The 25,881-nt window shown below is 47.3% G+C and overlaps 1 protein-coding gene across 1 annotated transcript in view; it reads left to right on the forward strand.

The window, feature by feature from the left end:
* The window catches only part of gapvd1 (GTPase activating protein and VPS9 domains 1), a 16,847-nt gene extending 12,621 nt beyond the window's left edge, over positions 1-4,226 (forward strand). Inside the window, exons 13-15 of the mRNA XM_062452149.1 lie at positions 94-397; positions 896-3,469; positions 3,524-4,226. Of these exons, the coding sequence (XP_062308133.1) occupies positions 94-397; positions 896-1,165 (574 nt within the window). The 3' untranslated portion in view covers positions 1,166-3,469; positions 3,524-4,226. The remainder of the gene's footprint in view (positions 1-93; positions 398-895; positions 3,470-3,523) is intronic.
* Positions 4,227-25,881: the final 21,655 nt, after the last annotated feature.

Consider the following 25,881-nt stretch of genomic DNA (forward strand, 5'->3'; position numbering starts at 1 on the left):
GTCAGTCGTACCAGTGGAACTGATGTCATTTCCTGTCGTAACCATGTGTGTGTGGGGGTGTGTATTCCTGTGGGTGTGTGCGGGGGGTGTGTATTCCTGGGTGTGGATGCCTGTGGGTGTGTGTGTGTGTGTGCGGGGTGTGGATGCCTGTGTGTGGATGCCTGTGTGTGTGGGGGTGTGGATGCCTGTGTGTGTGCAGGTGTACCTGAAGGAGGCTCCGTGGCCCTCCGCCCAGTCTGAGATCAGGACCATCAACGCCTACAAGACGCCCCGGGACAAGGTGCAGTGCATCCTGAGGATGTGCTCCACCATCATGAACCTGCTGAGCCTGGCCAACGAGGACTCTGTCCCCGGGGCCGACGACTTTGTCCCTGTGCTCGTCTTCGTCCTCATCAGGGTAAGCCTCCCCTGATTGACGGCTCCCTCAGCCAATAGCATTAGGGATTGGGTGGCGCTTGGAATTTAAAAATCCATCCCTTTTGGATTGGATGAAAGTGTTTGCTAAAGGAGCATGCTTGTATTTAAGTTGAGCTACAGCGGTGTTAAGGTTTGGGTTGGGGTGAAGACCATGTAGAGTGATCTGACTGCACAGCTAAACCTGACTGCAGCTAAACCTGACACGTCTGGAAATGTTTAAAAAAATCTATATTATTTTATTTTTACATAATGGTATCTTTCAAGGTTCAAAATGAATGCTGAGGGTGTATTCTCAGTGTAGATGTCTGAATGGTAAATGCTCTGTACATATAAAGATCTTGCTGCGTGATAACCGCGTATGGACATATTTACATAGACCATGCATTATACATGGCACTGTGTGTGGTTCTCTCTGGTTAATGTGGGCCCCATCTCTCCCTCCCCCCCCACCTCTCCCCCCATCTCTCCCCCCCTCCAGGCAAACCCGCCCTGCCTGCTGTCCACCATTCAGTACATCAATAATTTCTACGCCAGCCGTCTTAGCGGGGAGGAGTGCTATTGGTGGATGCAGTTCACCGCAGCGGTGGAATTCATTAAGACCATCGACGATCGCAAGTGGAAGCAGAACAGCCACCTGTATGGGCAGACTGAGGGGCAGGAGCCGGTAGACTGGGACTCTGCCCAGCCAACTGCTCTCTCTCTCTCTCTCTCTGCCCAGCCCCCTCTACCGCACTCTCTGTTTGTATAGCTGTACATAGTCAGAGAAATTGAAAGATAACAAAGTATATATGATCACTGTAGGGCCTACGTGTGGAACGTTGTTTAACGGTGGGGGGGGGGGGAACTGTTTTGGAAAAAGGGGCGAATGTTAACTTGGAACGTAAATCGATTCGTGTTCTTTCATTTAATCTTTTTTGTGTCCTTCGTCACGGTGCCGGTGTTGGGATCTGTGTTTGAAATTTTATATCTAAAACTGAAATTCTTAGTGTTTAATTGACAGATAAATAAATGAACCCGATGAAAAAGGGACCATGCTCTCTTGAGACGATCGCCGGTTTGTGAGTGGGAAGGGCCCTCCTTGGTTTAATCGTGCAATCTTTCCTCTTGAATATTCTTTCGACTATTAATTGTACTCTTCAAATGCAGCCCCGTGAATCAGATGACTGATGGAATACCGGGAGATCAGTCCACATTTATTACACAAATGTCTCCTTTTCAAGCTAGCATAAATAGTTGGGCAGCGTTGTCTTAAATTGTCAGTCAGTTGATCCTTTTCCTAAATACTTCATCAGTGGCAGTTTGGAAATAAGGGCCCACGTATTTATGTGAAATACAAATGTATTTATATTCTTTCGTTCTATTTAAAAACGTCGCTTCTTTATTTTATTGTACAAAAAACGACATCTCTTTTTCATGCCCATTTTGGAGATTTGAGCTGGTGGTGAGTTTGGCGTATCTGAGGTATCTTACTGCGTGTGGATGAAGGGGAGAGGGGCTTCCCGTTCAGTCTGAGCCAGCCTGGATACACAGTCACCACCAGCCCCACTCCTGCACTGGCAGAACTGCTGGCGTTTTGGAAATTACTCAAAATTAGTGCCTTTAGGAGGGGCGCTTTAGATCTGCTGTTTTTTTTTTTTTTTTTCGAAGGTGATTTGTGCCCCTAGTTTGGTGTAGGTGTACCCCCCGCCCCCCCCCCCCTTCATGGCCAATGTGACTGACCTGCCCCCGTGCAGGCTTCACAACACCACTGATTGTCTTTCCCTTAAATACACTTGTGTCCAGTCTGGAACCATCAGTCCCTTCAGTATAGTGATCTTACCTAAAAGTTCAGACCAATATGACCAAGCTCAGACCGAGGATGGTCATGTGTGTCTCTCTCCCATTGGCTGTAGTAGTGGATCACTGTGGGCGGGGCATCAGAATCCCTCATAGATATACAGGTGGATGCCTCTTTACCGCAGACTGATATGTACAGTAACGGCCGATTGAAAGGCTGTAGGGATTTTCTGGCTGTTGGTTTAGCTAGCCTTATTAGCCTTGGCTAATGAACAAAGTTTCTGATGCTGATTGATACTGAGATACTGCACGTATCGGCATAGCCAAAACAGTGATTGAATTAGCTCTGACCTACCTCCTCACAAGCTCCAGAAAGGGACTCTCTCGCAATTATTACACTTGTATTCATTATTTTATAGTTACGTTTTAGAGGACAGGGACATTTTTATTTCCATGCTGTTCTTTCACTTCTACTGCAAGCTGCAAGCATGTTTCTTGACACTTAATAGAGCTTAAGTCACCAAAAATCAGTTGACGTTGATGTTGCAGCTCAATTACCAGGTTCAGGCCGACTTCCCCCTCTGAGTGTCTGTTAGCTACGTGCCATGTGACTTTAGTTGTCTATCTTCTCATTGGTCGACGTGAAATGAAAACAGCACAACTCGATAAATGAATAGCAAACAAGCAACACTATTTGACTTGATACTGACCACCAGATAAAAGTGTGTGTGTGTGTGTATGAAAGACAGTGGGTGAGTAAGAGTGTGTGTGTGTGTGTGTGTGTGTGTGTGTGTGTGTGTGTGTGTGTGTGTGTGTGTGTGTGTGTGTGTGTGTGTGTGTGTGTGTGTGTGTGTGTGTGTGTGTGTGTGTGAGGAATGTGTATTATGAGAATATAAATCCACTCATTGCAAGTGTTGTGTTCTCCCGTGTTATGGCGTAGTTGACTAAAGTGCTCATCTGTTCAGACAGAAACCAACAGCACTGGTTAGAATCTGTTTGGCCAGTTCTGAAAGTTGAAAAAAAAAAAACTACAACAATTCAATGTCTTCGTCAGAGTCTGTCCACATTGTCTTCTCCTTTCTAGGACTCTCGAGCTTCTTTTTGCACAAAGTCAGTGGCGTTTTTTCCCCGAATTTGACATGCACCTGACATTTAAAAAAAATGTCAGGTGCTGACATTTGGACACTTTGCATGAATGGTAACACTTTCCTGGTCTTTATCCATTATGCTCACCATAACGAAATGCTCGGACAGTAAAATACGATTTCCAGTTGAAGTAAAGTACTTCATTATTATTATCATTATTATTATTCAACATTATTATTTCCAGATAATGATGTTGCTGGTTAGGCTTCAGGCCTAACTGTTACACCTGTCTTCTAACATCAATGACATCAACACCTTTAGGAGCAATCTTGAAAATGTGTGACAAGTTAGTGTTCTATTCCCATAACCTGACATGCTCCAGGTTTCACCAACAAATGTGTGAACATACTGTCAACCGTTTTTGATTACGTTTCTGCGAGATAGATGCTACTGTCTAACTAGTCTGAATATAACTCCACGTGTTGATAGATCACGAAAATACAGATTGTGTTCCAAATATGTGTGATGTCACCTTAGGTGACGTATAACAATATGGACCTGGCTTGTTGCATTGTACCCTTACATATCAGTAACATGAAATGATTTCCAACTGGACTTGTCTCTGTTCAGACTCTGGGGCAGCAACTTTGGATGTGGCAAGAACAAGTTTAACATTGCTGACAGACTGTATGCAAACCAGTAACTGGCTGCTGTATTGGTGGATATATAGATACGGACTACGCAATGTGTTCTTGAAAGCTTTACAATTCTCCTTGTGCTCTGCTCCCTGTACAAAGTAGGCATAACGAGCAGAAAAAAAAATCTGTTTTACATTTGTAAGCTTGCACAATTACGAAATATGCGGGGAAGGCGTCTTGTCTTTACTGTGATTAATGCATTGTATAATTCTTTAAAAACAATAAAAGAACCAGAAGTTTTTCCTGTGGTTCCCTGGGTGGTTCTCTGTGTCTGGGCATTACCAGGAGGTACCAGGAGGTGTGGTTGAGTGGCATGGAGCATGGCTGGGATTGAAGACAGCCAGGCTGTACTTGAAGGTCCTTATTGTTTCAGCACTGCTTCTTATATGGGGTTGTATGAATGTAATCGCCATGGGATATAATGTTCAGATTGAATATGTAGAAACCCATGGTTTCGAGTCAAGCTGCACAATAGATGAACCTGACCAAATTTATGCATGGAACATAACTGTCAGGGAGAGCAACACAGCGAGATTTTTCCAATCTCCATGCCAATAGTAGCAACCTCTCACTGAACATTTAATTACTGCTGACAAGAGTACGAGGCATTCATAATTGGAGAATTTTCCCAATCTAGAATCTCTCCTCACTTCACCCCTGTCTTTCTGTAATAGGAATCATCTCTTTCAGAAACTGCTTGGTGGGGTGCCTGCGTCGCTTGATGATATTTCCTATTGTTCATTTAAATTCAAATTTTGAAGCTAATTAGTTGTTTTAATGAGCACACAGACATTGACCTGGTTATTTTGTTTATGAAGCACTAGTTCATTTGAGATAGTTCCAATCCTGAAAAAGATTGAACACCCCTTTAAACTATAATGACCTCATCTACAGTTTGGGTTTAAAGGGATTTTCTTATTGCAATTTTTTACACAAAACATGTTTTAATGGTTGAGGTACCAAATGGAGAAAAATTGGACTAAGCTCCCCTGACGCAACTGTGTTTCATATTGTCAGATTGTTGCATGAGCGTATCAACAGCCGCTGGCCAGGCCCAGATGGCTGTAGAACAACAGATGATCAGTCCAGCGGGGCTTGTGCATGACTTCACACGTAGTCCGCACCAAGCACTCCGGAGGAACCACGGTGGACCGCTCTCATCTCCACCGGCAACCCAAGACGGCTTAGACAGTAGAATGTCAGTTACATTGTGCAAAGTGTCTCTGTCCCTGGATACTTTCTACTTATTTAATTTCTTGAGGTAATCAAAACACATTTACATCTTTCTCTCTCAAAAAAAGGGGGAAAAAAGCCTGATTCAAACACTGATATTGTTCCGCCTATTGTTCAGTCATCACTAATTTGCACAATTGCATTACATATTACATACAGAACCCGCCTGCTCTTGTAGAATGGAAGACGTGTTTAGCCTATAGCAACTTTTTTTTTCTCCCAAAATGACTTTTTATCATGTCAAACTCACGCTAATGGAAAGTGTCATAGCAATCTTACGGCACTGCCACGGGTGCTGCAGTATGTACACACTGTAGCCTACTGTATAACCGTGCGCGTGTAGGCCAGTGGATTGTATGGCCTCTCGCTGTTCTCCTGCAGATGGCAGACGCACCATTCCCCACGACGGTCTCGTGAGCTGAGCGGAGACAAAGAACTCCAGGGGACACGAGCAACGCAATCACGTTCAAATCAATCCTAACAGACTGTAACAGTGATGGTGTTATAATAATATGGAATAAATATACGGTAGGTCGCTACATGTATATTTATATGATACTGTAAAATTATCATGGTTATCATTTTTATCATTACTTTTTATCATTGCTATTATTGTTTTTGTGAAATTCAAGAGTTCAATATATTGATAAAATGTACATTTAAGAAATAGGTGGCCTTGATAGTCGCGTTGTTATTTCACTTTGTTACCTATCATTTTGGAATGTACTCAATGGCTACAATGTTACAATAATGGAATAAACTTATGTTGAATACAACGTAGATGTATAACCAAGATAGGCTTACTGTATTTAGGTGGGCCTTAAAATAGCACGTGACGGGTTTCATTCAATTTGTAGGCTATGTGGTAAATAAGGTTGTATGCAAAAATGTATGATTGTACGCACCTTTCTTTAGCAAATGATAGGCCTAATTGTCGAAATATGTTTTTATTGTCTACATATTTTTGTGTGTTCGCACGTGTTTGCTGTGAATGTGATGTTGAAACGTAAAAACTTAAATCTCTGATACCATGCGGAATGTGAGAAGTGTTCGGATGCTGATTGTGAGAACCGTTCACTGAGGGGGGAAACAAACAGCACAAGGCAGCAACACGTCAATTAAATTAAAGGAGGAGGCTAAATGAACAAAATGTCAAATACACATATTAAAACCTAAATGAAATAGCCTCGAGGATGCAAGGAGACGAGCAGATTAGAACTCTGGAGGATTCAAAGTCTCTCAGCCTGAGGTGATAAGAGATTAAATAATGAAACTGGTCTTGCTCTCTCTCTCTCTCCCCCCCTCCCGCCCCGCCCCTCTCTCTACAATGATTCCTGCTCCAACAACAGAGACCAGAGTGATGGAATGAGGAACATGATGGAGACCTTCGATGGAGTAGCCCAGTCCGAAGTCAATACACTTCAAGAGGAACCTCAAGGATGTGGGTAAACAAAAACACAGAAAGGCTATTGTGATTTTATTTAGTTTACTTGCTTTAATAAAGCTCTTAGCTAGCAAAGTATGTAAATCATGTTTTAACACCAAGTAGCTGTGGCTGGGATATGGACAATTGAATTATGTGTTATTTTTTCTCCATATGTCCCGTTATTGTTAATCACAAATAGTTTTAATAAGCATTGGTGTCAATTACGTCTGTTCTTCTGTGGTTACTGTGCCTTCGTAAAATTGCACTTATATCATTAGAATCTGTAATCACCTGCGGGTGGAAGAGTGGGTGGTGACGTTAAATTGAACGACGGAAATGGAAATATAACAAGAATTAGATGCACTTAGCCATCAGATGCTAATGGCAACAATCAACAGGCAATTACCTGGTGCACTTCAGAACCTTGACAAGTACAGGTGCACAACTCCCTAATTTCTCTTTCACACATTAATATAGCATTTCCATAATTGGCAACAATGAGCCACTTCTATCAGTGTGCATGCACTTACCCTTGCTTTCACAATTAAGCGACATTGTTCAGGAGGCGTGTATTCCAGAGACGAAATGACAAATCCCTGGGGAGTAAAGTTGAAATGCCTTCTCTTGTACTCTACCCTACTATTCACTGAGATGTTTCCACTTGAATAAAAAGGATATTTCTCAGATTTTTTTTTTGTCACAATGTATACATTTGTTCGTCAAGAAACAAGACAAGCCAACACATGTTATGCAGTTGTATGGATGATTTTGCCCTCAAAGTCATGCAGACACAGCTCATCCCTTCGTCCATGTGCTAGCCTTTAAGAGTGAGTAGTTGTTCTGAAAACTCACACGATTATGAAGGAGATATCAGGGGTCAAAGGAATGAATGAGATCCTGTTTATTATATTAGGGGAGTCAGGTGGCTGAGCAGGGAGTCAGGTGGCTGAGCGGTTAGGGAATCAGGCTAGTAATCAGAAGGTTGCCGGTTCGATTCCAGGCTGTGGAGAATGACGTTGTGTCCTTGGGCAAGGCACTTCACCCTACTTGCCTAAGGGGGAATGTCCCTGTACTTACTGTAAGTGGCTCTGGATAAGAGCGTCTGCTAAATGACTAAAAATGTTCAAAAAAAAATATATATATTATATTAGATAGAACTTTATGAATCCCCGGAGGGATACTCAGCCATTAAAATCAGTGATCTCGGAATCAGAGTGAGAACATAATGATTGTGATCCGCGATCTGTCAGTGTGAATATCAGGAATCCCCTCTCGACCTGTGGATCAGGCCGGACATCTATGATACCCTGAGACACTGCACACTCCACCAGCAGCACATGACCAACGCTTCCTGGTTGTCAACAGCATCCTTTGTTCCGGGACAGTAATGCCTGGCTCTCAGGACCCGGTGAAGGCTGGCTGGGAACACGCCTAATCTGGAAGTGAGCTGTCCTGTCCTCGACACCAAGACATCATGTCACGTCTTCATCTTGTGAGAGTTCCAGCCACACCTCGGGAGGGATTGAGCTGTCATTGTTGAGAGACTGTAAAGATAAGTGCATCCTCAGATAACGCGCCACTCCCCTTAGGCACCTGTGAAAAATAGCGTTGTTGTGGCAATACAAAGATACTAATAAAGATGCAGATGAAAGGGATAGAAAAACCCAGTACGTCTCACTGTTCGGTGTTGAAATAGTTTGAGAGACTCAAAAGGTCAAAAATGAACAAATAAATAACGACGTTGTCCTCAAGTGGCTCAGAGTAGTAGAAAATAGTCACTGGGCTGATCTCTGAAAAAGCTTAAGAAGTGGAGATAGTCACTATTTATCCTCAAACAGTATTTGTGTAACTATTCTCTCTACACATTTTACACAAGATAGAAGATTGTACAATGAAGTAATCTGTGTAATCCCCATGTGTATGTAAACACAGGGATAGGCTGTTTACACAGAGATGGTTCAGATGTCCAGAAGGGAGGAGCTGGACTGGATGTCTTCATGTGATACAGTGTTTTCTATTAGAGGAAAACTAAACTCAGCTTCTTTATGAGACTCCAGAATCCTGCTTTCTAATCCACTGCATTCACCTCTCTGGGTGCCCTAGTTCTCATCCTCCCATCTCTCTGTATTTCCCAGCATGCCTCTGGCTGCTTGACTTGTACAAAACTTTTCTGCTGTGCTAGTCCGGCTGCCGAACCATGTCTTGAAAGGATTTCCTGGTTTGTGTGTCATCCAGTCTGCAGTAGAGTGTAGTTAGCTGAAGGAGGAGCAAACAGAGAGACCTGGTGCTGGCTGGTCATCGCCAGCTCTCCTGGAAGTCCTCCTGGTTCCTCCTGCATGACCTCTCTCGCCCAGCAGGGCTGCTGCTTTGACCTAAGCCCACACCAGAACCTCCAGGGCTCATCCTAGCCTTCACAACACAGGCCTTGACCTTGACAATCAGCTGTCCTTCTACACACACAGGTAACCTCCAATTCCCTCTGCAAGACACAACACAAAACCACATCTTCACAGCCCTTTCAGTATGGTGTGACACTATTTTGTTTTGTGTTTTTGTCACCTAAGCCACAATCAAATACATTGCAATCAGTCGTAAAAAAAAGAGGCCAGAAATAACTGTCTTTTCAATAACCGTGATGTATTATGAATCTCAGTGTAATCCTACTGCCTCCATGGCGACACAGTGCATCCTTCGATGTCATTTCCTTGCGGTAAATGTTACCACGGGACTGCAAAAGGAAGTGAAGCCAGTGTGAGAGAGAAGCACCATGCCTCTTGCCACTAACTGTGATTTGGCTTTGTAACAGTCCACTAAACACTAGGCTGGGGGATCTCTGAGTGGAGTGCTTATCTGAATGACAAGACTGGGGGGGTGGGGGCGTAGGGGAGGGAGGGGGTGTTATTGGTTCATGGACGTTGCTCCCTGTCTCTCCGTAGGAGACAAAGGCCCAAGGTGTCCATGAACCCACCAAAGAACGCAGGCTGTGCTGTACAACACAACCGTGAACATGTATTTATAATCAATAATTATGAACGAAATCTGATTATAAACTCATCTTAAATATTGCTAAAATAGTAGATGACGTTAATAAATCCATTCTGTGTTATATTATGGGATGTTGAAACATCAACTGCATTTGTCCTTGCTTTAGCAATTCTCATCAATCTGTTTGGAAAGCATGTCAATAAAGCAACCTTATGGAAAAATGGCAATTAAGCATTCATTTGCTCTGGGTGTGTTTAGTGTTGTCAGAGGTCGTGTGCGTGCGTGTGTGTGTGTGTGTTTCCGTTGTCTTTACTGCTTGACCTCAGCCACATTCGACGGCGGGCACGCCACAGAAGCAGCTCTCTGCGCGGCGCCGCGGCGCACCTCTCTCACTCCATCAACCTCCTCTGCTTACCCACACAGGAATCCACAATGCTGTATATTAATTAAGCGGGTTTCACAAATGATAATAATAACAATAAAGATCCCCGTCCCTCCAGTGTTCCACCTTCCTCTGTCACAGTACATTAGGGGAAGAGGGGAGTGGGTGTGGAGCAGAGACGAGCCTTCTTCCCTCCAGAAGGGAGCGTCCCCGATTCTACGCGGTGCAGCCTAAACTGATAAATTGCAGATTAAATGACGGCCACACTCCACTTCACCCTCCACCCAACACCCCCCCCCCCCTTTCCCCCTCCCTCCGCCCCCTTAATTTCACACGTTTCTGCTATTCGCTGCCTTCTTGGCCTGTCAATTCTGCCTAATCGTGAAATGCACTAAAACACGAGGCCCTGACAGAGCCAGATCAAGAATGATGAACATCTTTCCGAGGGGTGAAAAAAAAAGAAAAAGACTCCTGCTCCCAACTCTGCTAAAAGACTCGCATCACTTATGCAGAAATCAGTGGCGTGCCAGCATCCAGGAATTATGCCCGCTGACAGGAGATGCATGAGGTTCCTTTTGTGAGTCTGGAGCAGCCTTGACAAGTTACGGTTAACTGTGGCGAGGGTGACCCCGAACACAAAAGCACACAGCGCTTTATTAATGAGGAAGCACTCGTGTCAATAATCCTGGCTTTTGGGTCGAGTCCAAAGACATGCATCTTGCCCACAAAGCAATGCCCATCTCCCACGGCGTTCAAATCAGCTTCACCATGCAGTATTTATCATGTAGTTCTAGGATATCATGATCCCAAAACCCATTAGTTTTTTCTGGGCTTTGTTGTACCTGCGATATAGTTGATAGTCATCTATATATATTCTCCTTGTTTATTTGTCTGCTTTCCCCCCCCAAAAAACCTTGCAGGAGTATCAATTCTGCATACATGCACAAGGACTAAGAAAATAAGTGATTAAAAATCTAACAAGGCTGTGGATGTTTACTCTAGAAACATATATCATGTACATTCAAATTCCACCCACTGAATAAATTAGAGAGATGTGCTTTTCCATTTACATTTACTCAATACTAAGAAAGAGAGGGTGGGGGGTGCAGTGAAATATCCCATATTATGCATAATGTTGTATTGCAGCCCTCAAATCGACATCAAGCTCCTGCCATATTGCCTGGTCATTAAACGCTGAAATAATGGCAAGCTCACAGCTTCTCTGTCCTAATTGCCCCTTCTGTAAAATTCCATTCTCAAGACAATAATGACGTAGCGTGGCTGTGGCTTGTGTCTGCCTATTAATAGGATGGCGTTTCTAACTGAGCAGGACAATTCCCCTGGAGTTCAATTTCTCTAGACAGAGTGTCTTCCCTCAGTCTCTCTCTGTTCTTTGTGTTCACATGTTCCTGCAGATGCCTGAGAGATTGGCAGACCACTGAACGTGTTGAAACTATCTGGAGAAACTCTCTGGAGAAACCTGGGATTTCTGCATGTCTGGATCTCTTTCTGGATCTCTGCTCATGTAAATATGAAGGAATATCAAAGAGAGAGAAAAAACCTCATTAATAAAAAAAGTTGGGTCTCCAGTCAGCCTGGTGTTTGGAGGCAGCATTTGAAGAGTGCGCCTCGTCTCATGAAATCCAAGCTTTGCTTTATTACGATCCCGCACCCGAGGCACTGTTTACATTTCAAAGGGCGGTCTATGTACATGGGCCTATTTCACATATATCCTGTGGTGAGGGGCTTGAAAAAGAGTTCATACTTTGGGATGTCTGAAGAACTCAACTGCATCCTCATTTGGAGCCAGATCATCTTTCACACCTCGCCCAAACTGCAAACCAGAAACATCTCAAAATTAATTGAATTAAATGAAAACCCTTGATAGTTCAGTATGCTCTGGTCCATGTTCTTAAAGCAACTCACCCATGGCATACTGACGTGAGTCTAACGTCGGGTATTTGCTTGTATTTGAGTCTTGTATCACGGACAGGAGAGCAGAGTGAGCTGAGAGAGAAGGTCGCTGTGAAGACACCCTGGAAGTGCTCACCTGCTGGCCTCGGGGGCCTCCAGGGCCTCCTGGCCTCTCTGCTGGCCTCAGGGGCCTCCAGGGCCTCCTGGCCTCTCTGCTGGCCTCAGGGGCCTCCAGGGCCTCCTGGCCTCTCTGCTGGACAGTCCAGGGGCCTCCAGGGCCTCCTGGCCTCTCTGCTGGCCTCAGGGGCCTCCAGGGCCTCCTGGCCTCTCTGCTGGCCTCAGGGGCCTCCAGGGCCTCCTGGCCTCTCTGCTGGACAGTCCAGGGGCCTCCAGGGCCTCCTGGCCTTTCTGCTGGACACTCCAGGGGCCAGCCTCCCTCAGCATCTCTCAGCCTCCCTCACGTTCACGGCCGTCTCCGCCCTCCTCTCCCTCAGACACTTCTCAGCGCTCCAACTCCACACCCCTTAAAAGCTGAAATTAATATAGAGAACGACGATGCTCATTTATAATTGCTTCATTACGCCGTCGTGTTCTCCTGACAATAGTGGCGTTTGCGTGTGTATTTCTAATGACGATTATCCTTCCTTCTTTCTTTCTTTTTTTTTTGCTCGTTATCAAGGACTTCAGGTAATTGTGGAGAAAATAATGACTGCCTGCCTGGTTTGCATGTCTCTTATGGATTCCACATCATCACAGTCTGGGTACGATCAGGTCTCTTATCAGGAAGGCTGTTCTGTTTTAAAGCCTTCTCTACTTACAGGGCTAGTCATTAGAGAGGCCCCACGGCTCAGCTTGCTGTAATGAGCTACTTGTGTCAGTGTTTACCTTTTGACAGATTACCAGTAGCTTCTACACAATTATCGAAGCAAATGTGGTCATGCTCTAAACGTACTTTATCGAAGCAAATGTGGTCATGCTCTAAACGTACTTCATTCTAGCATTAATTGTAATTTTTTTAAGCATTTTCATTGGGGGTCCATTTAGTCAATCCAATACCTGATTCCGCTTCCATTTTTGTATACCTGCATGCCCCAGTGGAACTTTCATACCAAGACTCTTTGCAACCAAAGATGAGCACAGTGAAAATTAACATTCATCCCCAGATCATTCCTTTTGAGAATAACAAACAGAAAATACTTAGTGTGATTTGTCTGCTCAAAGTCTCTGATCATTCTCATTGTGCTGTGCACTGATGATGATAACATTACCAATAATGCCTTCTTTATAGTGTGATTTGATTCCATTGTGAGAAGATTAAAAACCTGCCGTTGAGGATTTGCTGTTCCTGTTTCATGCAACATTGGAGAATATGGATAATGACATTATAATAATTAAAGAATATTACAAACAGAGAGAGCTGTGCTATTTGCAACTGCACATAATGGTGACCACCACTGTTATTTCTATTTGAAAAATCCATTCAAGTGTGAAACAATAATAAGCCCCAGGGAACGGCAATGTCATTTTTTATTCTTCTGTATTAAAAGAGAAAAAATACTCAAGTCCCCCCCCCCCTCCCTCCCTCCTTCTTCCTCTCTTCCACTCTCTCTCTCCCTCTCTCTCTCTCCTTCTCTCTCTCTCCCTCTCTCTCTCTCTCTCTCTCCTTCTCTCTCTCTCTCTCTCTCTCTCTCTCTCTCTCTCTCTCTCTCTCTCTCTCGCTCTCTCTCCCTCTCTCTCTCTCCTTCTCTCTCTCTCCCTCTCTCCCTCTCTCTCTCCCTCTCTCTCCCTCTCTCTCTCCCATTCTCTCCCTCGCGCTCTCTCCTCCCCCCTCTCTTCCTCCTTCGGTTTTAATTCTGCTGCTGCAGCATCACCACACTTGCTGTCTGAAACCTCAGAGGCAGACTTAATTAGTTGCTAAGAGAAACCTGCCAGTAGAGAGGATCTGGGAGAGCAGAGCAGATTTTAGTTTGCTCTGAACTTTGCTAATTATCAGGTAGTCTGTAATTCCCCCCCCCGCCCCCCCCCCCCGCCCCCCCGCTCCCTGGAGGCCCATGAAAGAGCACAGCGTGAACCGAAAAGCAAAAAAGGAGTGAGAGAATGAAAAAACTAGGCATGTTTTACTGTTGGGGGCAAACTAGTACTTCCGTAATTCCTTTCCTCCAGCACAGTTACATTTACTCATTTAGCAGACGCTCTTATCCAGAGCGACTTACAGTAAGTACAGGGACATTCCCCCCAAGGCAAGTAGGGTGAAGTGCCTTGCTCAAGGACACAACGTCATTTTGCACGGCCGGGAATCGAACTGGCAACCTTCAGATTACTAGCCCGATTCCCTAACCGCTCAGCCACCTGACCCCGTTTTTTGTCTTCTCTCTCCAGAAAGGATAAGTGTAATGTCCGCACGTGACAGGGTTTCACCTGAGAGAGTACGGGAGAGAAAGTTGCTCAGTCCTGCTCACATAGGGAACAACCCAGACACCCCTTCAGAGTCAGTGAATGAGAAGCAGAACACGGGGAAGAGTGGACAGGAGGCTGCATCATTTATTTCCAGCGACGTCCTGGCAGTGACAGCGACTGAGTTTAACAGGTTCCCATACTACATGCATCACATTACGAAACTGAAGCGCCTCGGATAAAAGAGGAGGTTGAATTGCCGTTGACCTGAGTGAGCTAAAATGACATAGATTCAGACAAATAGAGCACTGTGCGGAAAGAGGAAACAAGATGGATGTCTAGTGGCAACACCACTACACAAGCCTATCCTCGGCGTAGAGAGAGCCCCCTTTGACAGTTCCCCCTCATACATCAACACCAAACCTGTCAAGGTAGTTGAAACCTTTCATATGTTTATGAATACCGATGGCGATTTCATATTTTTAGCATGTAGTTTAAAAGACAATGCAGTGATCCTTCTGCGTGAATTAAGATGATGATCAAAAACGACCAACTCACGTAAGAAAACACGCTGTAAAGGATTTTGCCGTTCTTATACGTCAAACTTTTCAAGAAGATGTCGTTCAGGAACCACTTTAGTCCTGTTCTGCTAAGGTCTAGGCTGCCTGTGCTGTGTGTGTGTATTGCCAAGGGTACAGCCTCTAATATGCACGCCTGAACGCATTGTGAAAAGAGAGCACTTCTTCCTCACTTGGTTTAATTGTCCCTTAGAGACCTGTGGAATTGGAATCTAAGTGGAATACCAGTCTTGCTCTTCATCTCTCTCTCTCTCTCTCTCTCTCTCTCTCTCTCTCTCTCTCTCTCTCTCTCTCTCTCTCTCTCTCTCTCTCTCTCTCTCTCTCTCTCTCTCCCTCTCTCCCTCTCTCCCTCTCTCCCTCTCTCCCTCTCTCTCTCTCTCTCTCCCTCAGAGATTGCTGATTTGGCCTGTCTTTATTTCATCACAGTTGTCTTCTCACAGGGCTCTGGTGTGCAGCATTTCAGCGGCAGTGTTAGGCTTTATTAACCCCCTAAGCAAGGACTACCTAAGGGAGGTCGGTCATTGGTCGTTAAAAATCTATTGTGACTTGCCTGGAAAATGAATAAATGAGCACATTATTTCCTGGCGTTCGGGAACCCCGCTGTACTGTTTGTCCAATCAAGTCCGAGGCCTGTGAAAGTCAACCAGGGTTGACGCGCACATTTTATTTAAGTTTTTGTCTGTCAAAAGAGTTTAAACGCATAATGAACAAAGGAGTGGTAATTTGAAATATAATCCCATTACACTGATGAAATTACAAAGACGGCAAGAGTTCACAAATCATGCTCATTGTTTTCTATCATGAGCGATGGCCCGGTGGAGGTTGCGCTGGGGGAGGAGGAGCAGGCTCTGAATGAATAGTGACAGCAAGGTAACAGGAGTGGAGCGGCAGCCTCGCACACCTCTCTGGGCCCAGTCGCCCGGGGGCTGTGCTCGCCTCTGTGGCTGCCCGCGCTGGCAACACGTCCTGGGGAGGTGCACCGCCTCGCGGGGCAGCCACCCACCTCTGCCAGCCTCTTAACCTGTCTCTCTCCTCTACCTCTCTGACCTTCACCTGTCTCTCTCACCCACCTCTGCCAGCCTCTTAACCTGTCTCTCTCCTCTACCTCTCTGACCTTCACCTGTCTCTCTCACCCACCTCTCCCAACCTCACCCTGCCTCTCACCTCCCTGTATATCTACAGAGGACTTGACCTTCAGCACGAAGAGAAGAGCTGTTCAGATTGTTCCGGTACTTCACAGCCGCTTCCTGTTTGTTTTGGGGGAATCGTTTTCACCCAGCTTGGGTGCAACTTTTCAACTGGTCCTGGGTGTATTGGGTTATGTATTATGTATCAGCAGCATATTAACTTATCTATTATGTATTTGTGTGTCCTCTGAGGGAATAGCAAGAATTCTGTGAATGTTAAAGACTTCATAGTGCATGTTATGGTTCATACAGAAGGCAACAAACCTTTCCTTCAGACTTCTTGGCATTTACAGATCATATATTGTCTTACCATCTGATATAAACACTCTCATAATCTGCTATGGTGAGACAATGTACAAATACCCGACACCCATTTTCCTTTGTTGTTTTCTTATTTGTACCACTTTGTGAGATCCAGGGACAAGTGTGTTTACATTGTAGCTGCAGATGTGTGGTCTTTTATAATGGTTAAACAGGAAATGCTCTTGGACATACAATGCATGCCTGCGTATCACGAAGAGCACACCACAGGGGGGTCCGGGTGTCCTCTGATGTCTGTGGATCTGATGAGGAAGCTGCTGCCCAACATGGACTCCCGGAGACAGAAGCAAACTGCTCCAACCTCCAACCGTAATGAAAGAAAGAGCACAACCTTCTGTTTAGTTTCCCTCCCAATTTAATTGGGAACCTCAAATGCCCCTTGAACAACATCACATGAAGCTAGTAAGACTTAAAAAGTACCATCATCCTCTACAATGCGTTCCATTTTTAACGCTAATGAACTGTGCTGTGCATTGGAGAAGGGCAAACTGGGAGTGGATGGGTGGTGCATTACCCTAGATCCCGTTGCTGCACAGGAGCTCATAAAGCACATCTCGAGACAGGAAGTTATAACTGGTTATTCGTGTTTAATTGGAGGCGCTGAGTGATGCAAACTAGGCTTTAATGTTCTCCCCTGCTGCCCTGCTACAAGCTGCAGAGTGGTGATGTCCCCCCCCCCCACACACACCCCCCTCTTCTGCCCCCCTCCTCTTCTGCCCCCCCACCCCCCCCCAAACTCTCCTTGCAGAAATGACCATAGGAGCCCCTGCTGACAGATCAGCAGGAGACTGCCTCTGGTTCAGGAGCACTCCACAATATTAGCATATATATAGCAGGCCAATTAGAGATCAATTCCAAAATGTTAAACTGTATTTCACATTCCTGGCATGCAAAACACTTGCTGTGCTTTGCACTGAGACGCGCGGGAAGTTTTCGACGCTTAAAAAATAAAAATAAAAAAATGATTCGATTACATTCAACGTAGTATCACAGATATCTACAGACGTCATACTGTGCTCTGACTGGGAGGCAGCAAAGTGGTCAGTTGGAGAAACCATGGTGTTTAGGGAAACGCCCGCACCAACATTTCATTTAAGACGAGCCTTTGATATTCCCCGTGTCCATATAAGGATTCATCCTGTAAACACGACAGCAGAAAGAATAAAGACTACTTTGGTTTGGCTGTGCCTGGGAACACTGGGGCTGTCACACTCTGTCCACACTCATCTCTGGGCTGGCATCGCCTTGGCAACTTCATTCAATGTGACACAGGAGGACTGGGGACTGTTTCTCCTGGCAGCAGCGCGTCGCGAACCTCTCTGACACTCTGCTCCACTTTGCCACATTAATTCTAATAAAGCTCTGCCTTAGCAGGGCCCACAGACCAGGGCAGACTGGGGGACGGGGGGGCGGTAGAGGGAGTGGGTGGGGTGGGGGTGGGGGTGGGGGGGGTTTGGGGGTGGTAGAGGAACCGTGGAGGTAGGGGTAGTGGGAGGAGTGTGGGAGGGGGGTTGGTGGAGGTGTGTGTGGGGCACACGGTGTGTGTACATGTGCGGGCGGGCGGAGGGGGGTTGTGTGTTAATGAAGGGAGGAGGTGGTGCAGGTGGTGTGCCAGGGGCAGGTGGCACCTCTCACCCCGGGGCCGCTGGGTGAGTCCTACGCCTCCAGCTCTCCGGGGGGGGCACAGCAGCAGAGATTGCATTTTAATTACCTGCTACACCTTGTCCTCCGAAGGGGTCACCGCCTAAGGTGTGTGTCCATGCACACATGTGTGTGTGTGTGTGTGTGTCCACCTGCATGTGTGTGTGTGTGTGTAACAGGTATCCTCATGTCTACTGTGACAGACTGCTTCACATACATCCAGTGCACTTGCTGATGTACACACGATAAAAGTTTCAATCCGAATATCCTCCCCTAAACGAGGCTCTGCTAAGTGATGGATGAACCAGGCCCTCTCCAAGTGTCCAGGTCTGTGTACTGTACGGGAGCGAGGCAGACATCTTCAGTCAGTGAATTATGTGCACCTTGCAGATCTTTCCAGTGGGGAGGCATCCATCCAGCCACAGTCGTCTGCTCACCCACCCCTGGAGAGGCGCCTAGCAAAAGGGAGGTCCACACCTGGCATCCCTCCCCCCCCCCCCCCCCCCCCCCCCTCCCTCCCTCCCTCCCTCCCTCCCTCCCTCCCTCCCTCCCTCCCTCCCCCCTCCCCCCTCCCTCCCTCCCCACTCCCTCCCTCCCTCCCCCCTCCCCCCTCCCTCCTCCCTCCCTCCCTCCCTCCCTCCTTCCCTCCCTCCCTCCCTCCCTCCCTCCTTCCCCCACCTCCCCACCCCTCTCTGGGAAAGTCATCTCTCTCTGCCTCGGAGCGCTAACTCAAAACTCCTGACATTTTAAATGCTTCTTTTCTGGGATTTCAGTTTTGAGCAAGTGTGGTGACCTTGGTGAGAAATACTTTATGGATTTGACCCACCCATCCCCTCCATGTGTCAAGTCCCCACTCTGATAGGTGATGAGAGGAGGAGAAGGAGGAGGAGGAGAAGGGGCGGGGGGGAGGGGTGTTTGCAAGACCAAAACAAGCAAGGAAGCCCCTCCCCCCAACACACTCCCACCTCCTTTCACCTACCCTGCCTCGCCCTGCCTCGCTCCTTCCCCCTAGCCCTCCCACCCTCCTTGCTCCCCGCCCCCGTCTCCCTTGACTCCCTCTGTCTCCCCCCGCCTCCCCCCCCACCCCCCCCCCCGGTAATTCCACTCGGGGACGCTCCCGTCGGCGCAGAGCAGCAGCACTCTGCAGCACAGATGTTGTAGCATTGTCTGGAACGTCTGGTCCACTGGGAGCTCCCACTCATTAGCTATTGTCTCCCCCTGTCTGACCAGGCCTTTGATGAATGTAGCAGTTGCCTTAAGATCATGCTGTAGAGAGACACCCTCCGCCATCCCCACCCCTGCACACACAAAACAAACCAAAAAGAGAAGCCATGCTAGCGAATGGGGTCTATCTTTTTTTGGTGTACCCGCGACAAATAGCTTTTTGTAATACTTGGCACTAGGCAGGCTTCACGATCGGTAGCGACGCTCCCAGCTACGCTAGGTTGAGTGTTACGCCTGTATGCAAATGAGGGTTTGAGTCGCTGTAAGCCAGTCTTCTCCTCAGCAGATGGTGAAGGTTCTCATCTTTGATCCTCCTAAGTACCCGCTTCAGCAGTTATTCCATCACCACCTCATCATCCCTGGATGCGTCGTGTTTACCACAGAGGGCGCGAGCCCCTAAGCTCCCGGAAATGAAAGGGCACCGTGTCTGTCACCGGGAAAGTCTGACTCTCCCCTCCGCTTACTCACCCAGAGAAAGGCCACAGCATTATTTGTCTAATTCCCGCTACCCTCCATCTCTCCACCCCTCCATCTCTCCACCCCTCTGTCCCTCCTCCCCCCTGTGTCCACCCACCTCACCATCTCCTCAGTCTCCTCTCCTCTCCTACCCTCCATCCCTCCATCCCTCCATCTCTCTATCCCTCCATCCCCTCCTCCTTCCTGTATCCACCCACCCAACTTTTCTGTCTACCCCCCCCCCCCCCCTCCTCCCCCCTCCGCTCCCAGCCGGGCTGTGAACACATTGCGGGGCCCGGGGGCAGAGCCGAGGACAACATGCGCTCTGTGCACATGGTTGAGCAGGGAGCGAGTGAGGGAGACTGGCACGCAGAAACAAACAGGTGTATGATTGGGAGGCGGGAGCTGTGAAGGGTGAATTTCTTCCACGAGGCGATGTTGCTTTTGGAGTGAACTGCGGCTTGGAGCCGTCCCAGGAAACATTTACACGCATCGTGGCGTCCTCCTCTCGTCAGCCAAATCAAATCATTGTTTCGGGACGTGCTTACCAAAGGCAGGAAGTGACTTCTCATCTCTGACCTCGTTGTTTCGCCATCGCGTATTCATTTCTTTACTGGTTGGCGATTAAAAGGCGAGAAACGCCTTTGTTATTTTCTTTTGGATTTGTAAGTCAAGTTCAAATTGCATGGAAACCCGTCAAATTCAGTCAGGAACAGACTAGAGCCTAAAATTCAAAAGTCCCCAACATTTCCCCTCCCCATCTGCCCACCCCAATCCCCCAATCCCCCAATCCCCCAATCCCCCAATCCCCCAATCCCCCAATCCCCCAATCCCCCAACCCCCCACCCCGAAACACACAGAGCCACTGCAGAATGAACGTATTGAAGATGTGTCTTTCCAACTTAAGAGGTGGCGTCTTTAATAATGTGATGTAACAAGCGGCCAGGAGACCTCTCTCCACACTTTAGAATAAAGAAATGACACAGGGTCCCCGAGGAGTCACTAAGGCAGTGGACATAAATCTCTGGCCGGCCAGTTCTTGAAGGCTGAACCTCAGGGTTAGGATCGGAGACCATGGTGGTGGTTATTAAGTGAACATTTCAAATCGATACCCAGAGAGGCACAATCAGGCTGGGTTTAATTGCACTGGGGATGTCATCTATTCAGGTTATTGCAGCAGCTGTCCAGACAGAGTTCCTTCCCGTCCCTGCCCCCCCTCCCCCCCCCCCGCCTCTGAGCCCCCCCCACCCACACACACACCCCTCCGTCCAACCATCACATCCCTACATACACAGCTCAAACACCTAGGGGGTACCCTAGGAGAATGTCCTGGTTTGTTACATAGGTGTAAACAAAGTCTTGGCGTATGAAATACTCTTGATGCTAGTCGTGCTGTCGTGTTCATCGTTCAGTTGAGTTTCCACGATGCGCTAACAGGACTGACACTCACTACAGAGGTTCTTAATCATCTCTAAGCAGATACTGTAATAAACAGTGGATTTACAAAGCGACACGTGACTTTAAAATAAACCTTGCTGTTCGGTCGCAAGGTGAATCTTTTATCAACTTCTTGAAAATGTCTATAAATACAATCTTTTTTTTACTATAGCATTTTCTGTAGGATAAACCTTTGAAAATTTGATTTACAGCTTGGTTTGAACACCTTTGACGAGGTAAATCTGCCAGGATACACCACAACCTTGAATCCTCTCTAGTGATTCCAGAAAATATCCCATCACTTGGCACCTGTTATAGATCAAACATCAGTGCACACTCATGTAACATTAGACGTAATCTCTCACTGCCTCTCCTGTGGTCTCTCCCATCTCCCTGAAATATATAATCTGCCCACACACTGTCAAGCTGTTTAGTCCTTTTTCCATAATAGGCTGATAGGCAACACACAGAGTGAACCCAGACACTAAAACCAGGATCCTTACATGATTTATATCTCTGAATGTGAAAGGTGTCCAGACCAGTGGAGTGGCTCCAATCGGTTAAAGAACACGACTCATCTGCGATGTTGTGATCCCTGGAGAGAACATATTTGCCATCCATGTCTTACTGTTGCACTAAAGTGTTACAGAGTATTAAATCAAATCTGGGTCTGGTTATTTTGACTTCTTGTGTGGAGGGAAACCCAGCTGGATGGACAGACAACAAAAGCCGCTTTAAGTAACACCACAAAACACACCACAACATCAACAACATCACGACACCAGAACAGCGTCCCTGTATTCATCCTGTCGTTACACTGCCATGGATAATATAACCAGTCTGTGACAGTGACAGTAGCAGGATCTCTACTGGCAGGTGTCACATGACCTGCGTCAGCGTCAGTTTGGGTCCTGCGTCGAAAAGCACACAGACAGATTCATACTGATGGTTTGGTTGCTAGAGACAGTGAGTGTGTGTGCATGTGTGTGTGAGAGAGTGTGTGTCTGTGAGAGAAAGAGATTTGGATCTCTTTCATTCCCTGGGCCGCAGGCAGTTAATTTCCAGCTCCATGTGCTGCTTGATCACCAGAATCCACGGGCGACTTATTGCAGGGAATTTAATGCCATGAGACGAGGGTGATGGGAATGGATGGCTGATGCTGTGTCAAACCCAGTAGATGTCACTAAATTGGAACATATGTTACTTAAACTATAACATCATGATAATTCTCCTCTAAGATGGCTCATAAAGCGAGAATTTATTAGCTTAAATCTGAGGTGATGATAACATAGATAATTTTTAATGGAAGGTTAATGTAAGAATCAAAAGATAAAAATGAACCCTTTGGCCTTGAATCAGCTGGTCTCTTCGCGGCGGCGTTAAAATCTGAACCATTTTTATGCACCGTGGGGTGTTCCCCTTTCATTACATTTTATAGCTTAAGGCATAAAAATATACTGAACATTTTCATGGCTAATAAAGCTCAAGATCCTCACATGATAAGAGAAGCGAACGCTCGCTCCCAAGGAGATCTGTCTCATGTAGACATAGGTCCAAACGTGCCCAGTCTTGCCCCACCCTGGTTCTGTCCCCCCAGGATGGGGCCGAGAGGCACAGCCCCGGGGCAGCACCTCCGGGACCGCACCTCCACCCCGTTCCCCCCCGCTCCTCCCCGCCCCCCCCACTCCTCCCCGCTCCCCCCAGCTTCCCCCTCGCTCCTCCCCGCTCCTCCCCGCTCCTTCCCGCTCATCCCCACTCCCCCCAGCTCCCCCCCGCTACCCCCGCTCCTCCCCGCTCCTTCCCGCTCCTTCCCGCTCCTCCCCGCTCCTCCCCGCTCCTTCCCGCTCCTCCCCAGCTCCCCCCAGCTCCCCCCCGCTTCTCCCCGCTCCTCCCTGCTCCCCCCGCTCCTCCCCGCTCCTCCCCGCTCCCCCCGCTCCTCCCCGCTCCTCCCCGCTCCCCCCCGCTTCTCCCCGCTCCTCCCTGCTCCCCCCGCTCCTCCCCGCTCCTCCCCACTCCCCCCAGCTCCCCCCCGCTTCTCCCCGCTCCTCCCCGCTCCCCCCGCTCCTCCCCGCTCCTCCCCGCTCCCCCCCGCTCCTCCCCGCTCCCCCCCGCTCCCCCCCGCTCCCCCCTGCTCCCCCCTGCTCTTCCCCGCTCCTCCCCGCTCCCCCCCGCTTCTCCCCGCTCCCCCCCGCTCCCCCCCGCTTCTCCCTGCTCCTCTGGGCCTCCTCAGACACGGCCCCGCCGCGCCGCGCCTCCACACTCACATTCTCTTAAATAGGCCACATCGGAGAAAACATGACTGCTCACTATTCTAATAAATGGGACCCTGCCTGTTCATTATTAATGATATCCCGGCCCACTGTTCAGATTTGGTTTGTGTTTTGTCCTGAGAGTAATTTATAGCGGGTACCGGTGTGTGAGTCTGTGTGTATGCTTACTGTCTCTTGACTGTCAGATATGGGTAGTAGTTCTATGAAATGTTAATGTTTATCAGGTGATTCCTGACCTTGTTAATCCTCCTGGTTATTAATACAGTAAAGCTAGTGCAGAACGACAATTAATCACAAACGCCTCCTTCCTGCTCCGTTTTTCACCTTTAATACAGGTACATATTCATTATGTTCACAGGCTTTGAGACAGAGGATTTTCTTACAGTTGTAAAATTCCCAGAGAGATCATAGCTGTAAGCGTGTGGTTTATGTGAGTCCTCAGGATTATATTCAGGTTCACTGGCAGGAATGGAACCATGACAACGAGCTAATTCACTAGTTTGTCCAGACATTTATCTGTGGGGTGCTTATAAAGCTGATTCTACATGGGCAACCCAGGTGGTGTATGAAGGATCCTGGTGTGGGGGCTGTGGGTGTCAGTCATATGGGAATGTGGACGGTAAAACCGTTGGAACATGACTATGTAGTTTTGACAGGCTAAAAGTTACGTACAGAGTCTCTGTCTTCAATCCACAATTCCTTTATGAAAGAACAGTCATAACACTACATTTGTCTCATGCAGCTTCAGATGACATGGCTGTCTAATCTCCTGAGCGCTCATACCCCCCCCCCCCCCCCCGGACGATCTCTTCGACAGAGGCAGCGCCACGCTGAAAGACGAGAGGCCCGTATTCGTGACGACGGCTGAGTTGAGAACATGAGCTTCTCCTGACCTACATGGCAGACGAGCGGGGCTTGCGAGCCTGCAGGATGCAGGGGCACGGACTGGCTGGTCCTGACTGTGGAGGATGGGAAACAGATGGCTCTGTCCCTTCAGCGCGACAGAAGGGGGACTCAAGATGGCGACAGCCCTCCTGCATCAGCTGTGTTCAGGGAACGCCTCATCATCATCCATGCAGCTCGATGCGGTTTTAATAACTTTCAACCCCCCAACCTCTCATCACAATGGGGGAGATGCAAAATCAATCATCGGGGTACTTAGCCTATCTGTTATACACTCAAGGGTGGAACCTCTCCTCCACCGTCCTAACACCATGGTGAAAATGAGTTGAGTACATCTTTCGGATTTTGTAAAAAAAGCGCACACATTTCTTTTTTAAAGGAGGAAGACTAATTGGACCTGTGTCTCCTCTCTTCTCCTCCCTTCTCCCCCCTCCTCCCCTCCAATCCCCTCTCCTCTCCCTTCTCTCCTCTCCTCCCCTCCACTCCCCTCTCCTCTCCCTTCTCCCCTCTCCTCCCCTCCACTCCCTTCTCCCCTCTCCTCCCCTCCACTCCCCTCTCCCTTCTCTCCTCTCCTCCCCTCCACTCCCTTCTCCCCTCTCCTCCCCTCCACTCCCCTCTCCTCTCCCTTCTCCCCTCTCCTCCCCTCCACTCCCCTCTCCCTTCTCTCCTCTCCTCCCCTCCACTCCCTTCTCCCCTCTCCTCCCCTCCACTCCCCTCTCCCTTCTCTCCTCTCCTCCCCTCCACTCCCTTCTCTCCTCTCCTCCCCTCCACTCCCCTCTCCTCTCCCTTCTCCCCCCTGTGTTGGGGAGCATGAATGTATAAGTGCTAATTAAGCCAGGGGAATAGAAGACACACTTTATAATGCTGATGCTGCAACCAAGGATACACATTAGCAGACATCTTGCAATTACACCACATGTGACTGTTTATGTCTTCTGAAATCCTTGCAATCAGTCTGCATTCTGTATCACAGGTATTTCAGGGCATTAGATCTACGTAGAATAGGTGCAATATCCTCTTCTGATTTTACCATGATCAGCCGGTGTTCTTAAGTGGTTGCCCTGAGGGTCTTCTGCTTGCTGCAGAGTTTTTCATAGAGGCCAAAGACCAAGCAGTAAGAAACCCTGGAATCATGCATCTTTGGAGTATAAATTAATAAAAACACAATATGTCAAGAGTGTAGAAAAATGGTTTCCCCTAATGGATTTTCAACAGAAACTTGCTTTTATACAATCAATCTTTTCATTGAAAGCCCAATCATTTAAGTAATTGTTCATCACAACCGCAACATGAATTTGTCCTTTGACGCAATGAAAGTAAGCATCCCTTTTAGTAGTCTCTTTCAAAGACTTTCTGTTAACTGTTTCCTGTCGTGTTCACATTGTATTTTAAGCTTTTAATGTTAGGTTTAATGTTAGGTTTATCAAATATCGCACACAATGCATGGTAGATGTCTTAATAGAGATTTTCTTTTTACATAAAAATACATTTTATTTATATTCTTATGACTGCGTCACAATACAAATGCATTTCTTATTTTATTTATTTATTTT

The sequence above is a fragment of the Osmerus eperlanus genome, chromosome 25 (genome assembly GCF_963692335.1).
Source record: "Osmerus eperlanus chromosome 25, fOsmEpe2.1, whole genome shotgun sequence".
In the NCBI taxonomy this organism is placed as follows: Eukaryota; Metazoa; Chordata; class Actinopteri; order Osmeriformes; family Osmeridae; genus Osmerus; species Osmerus eperlanus.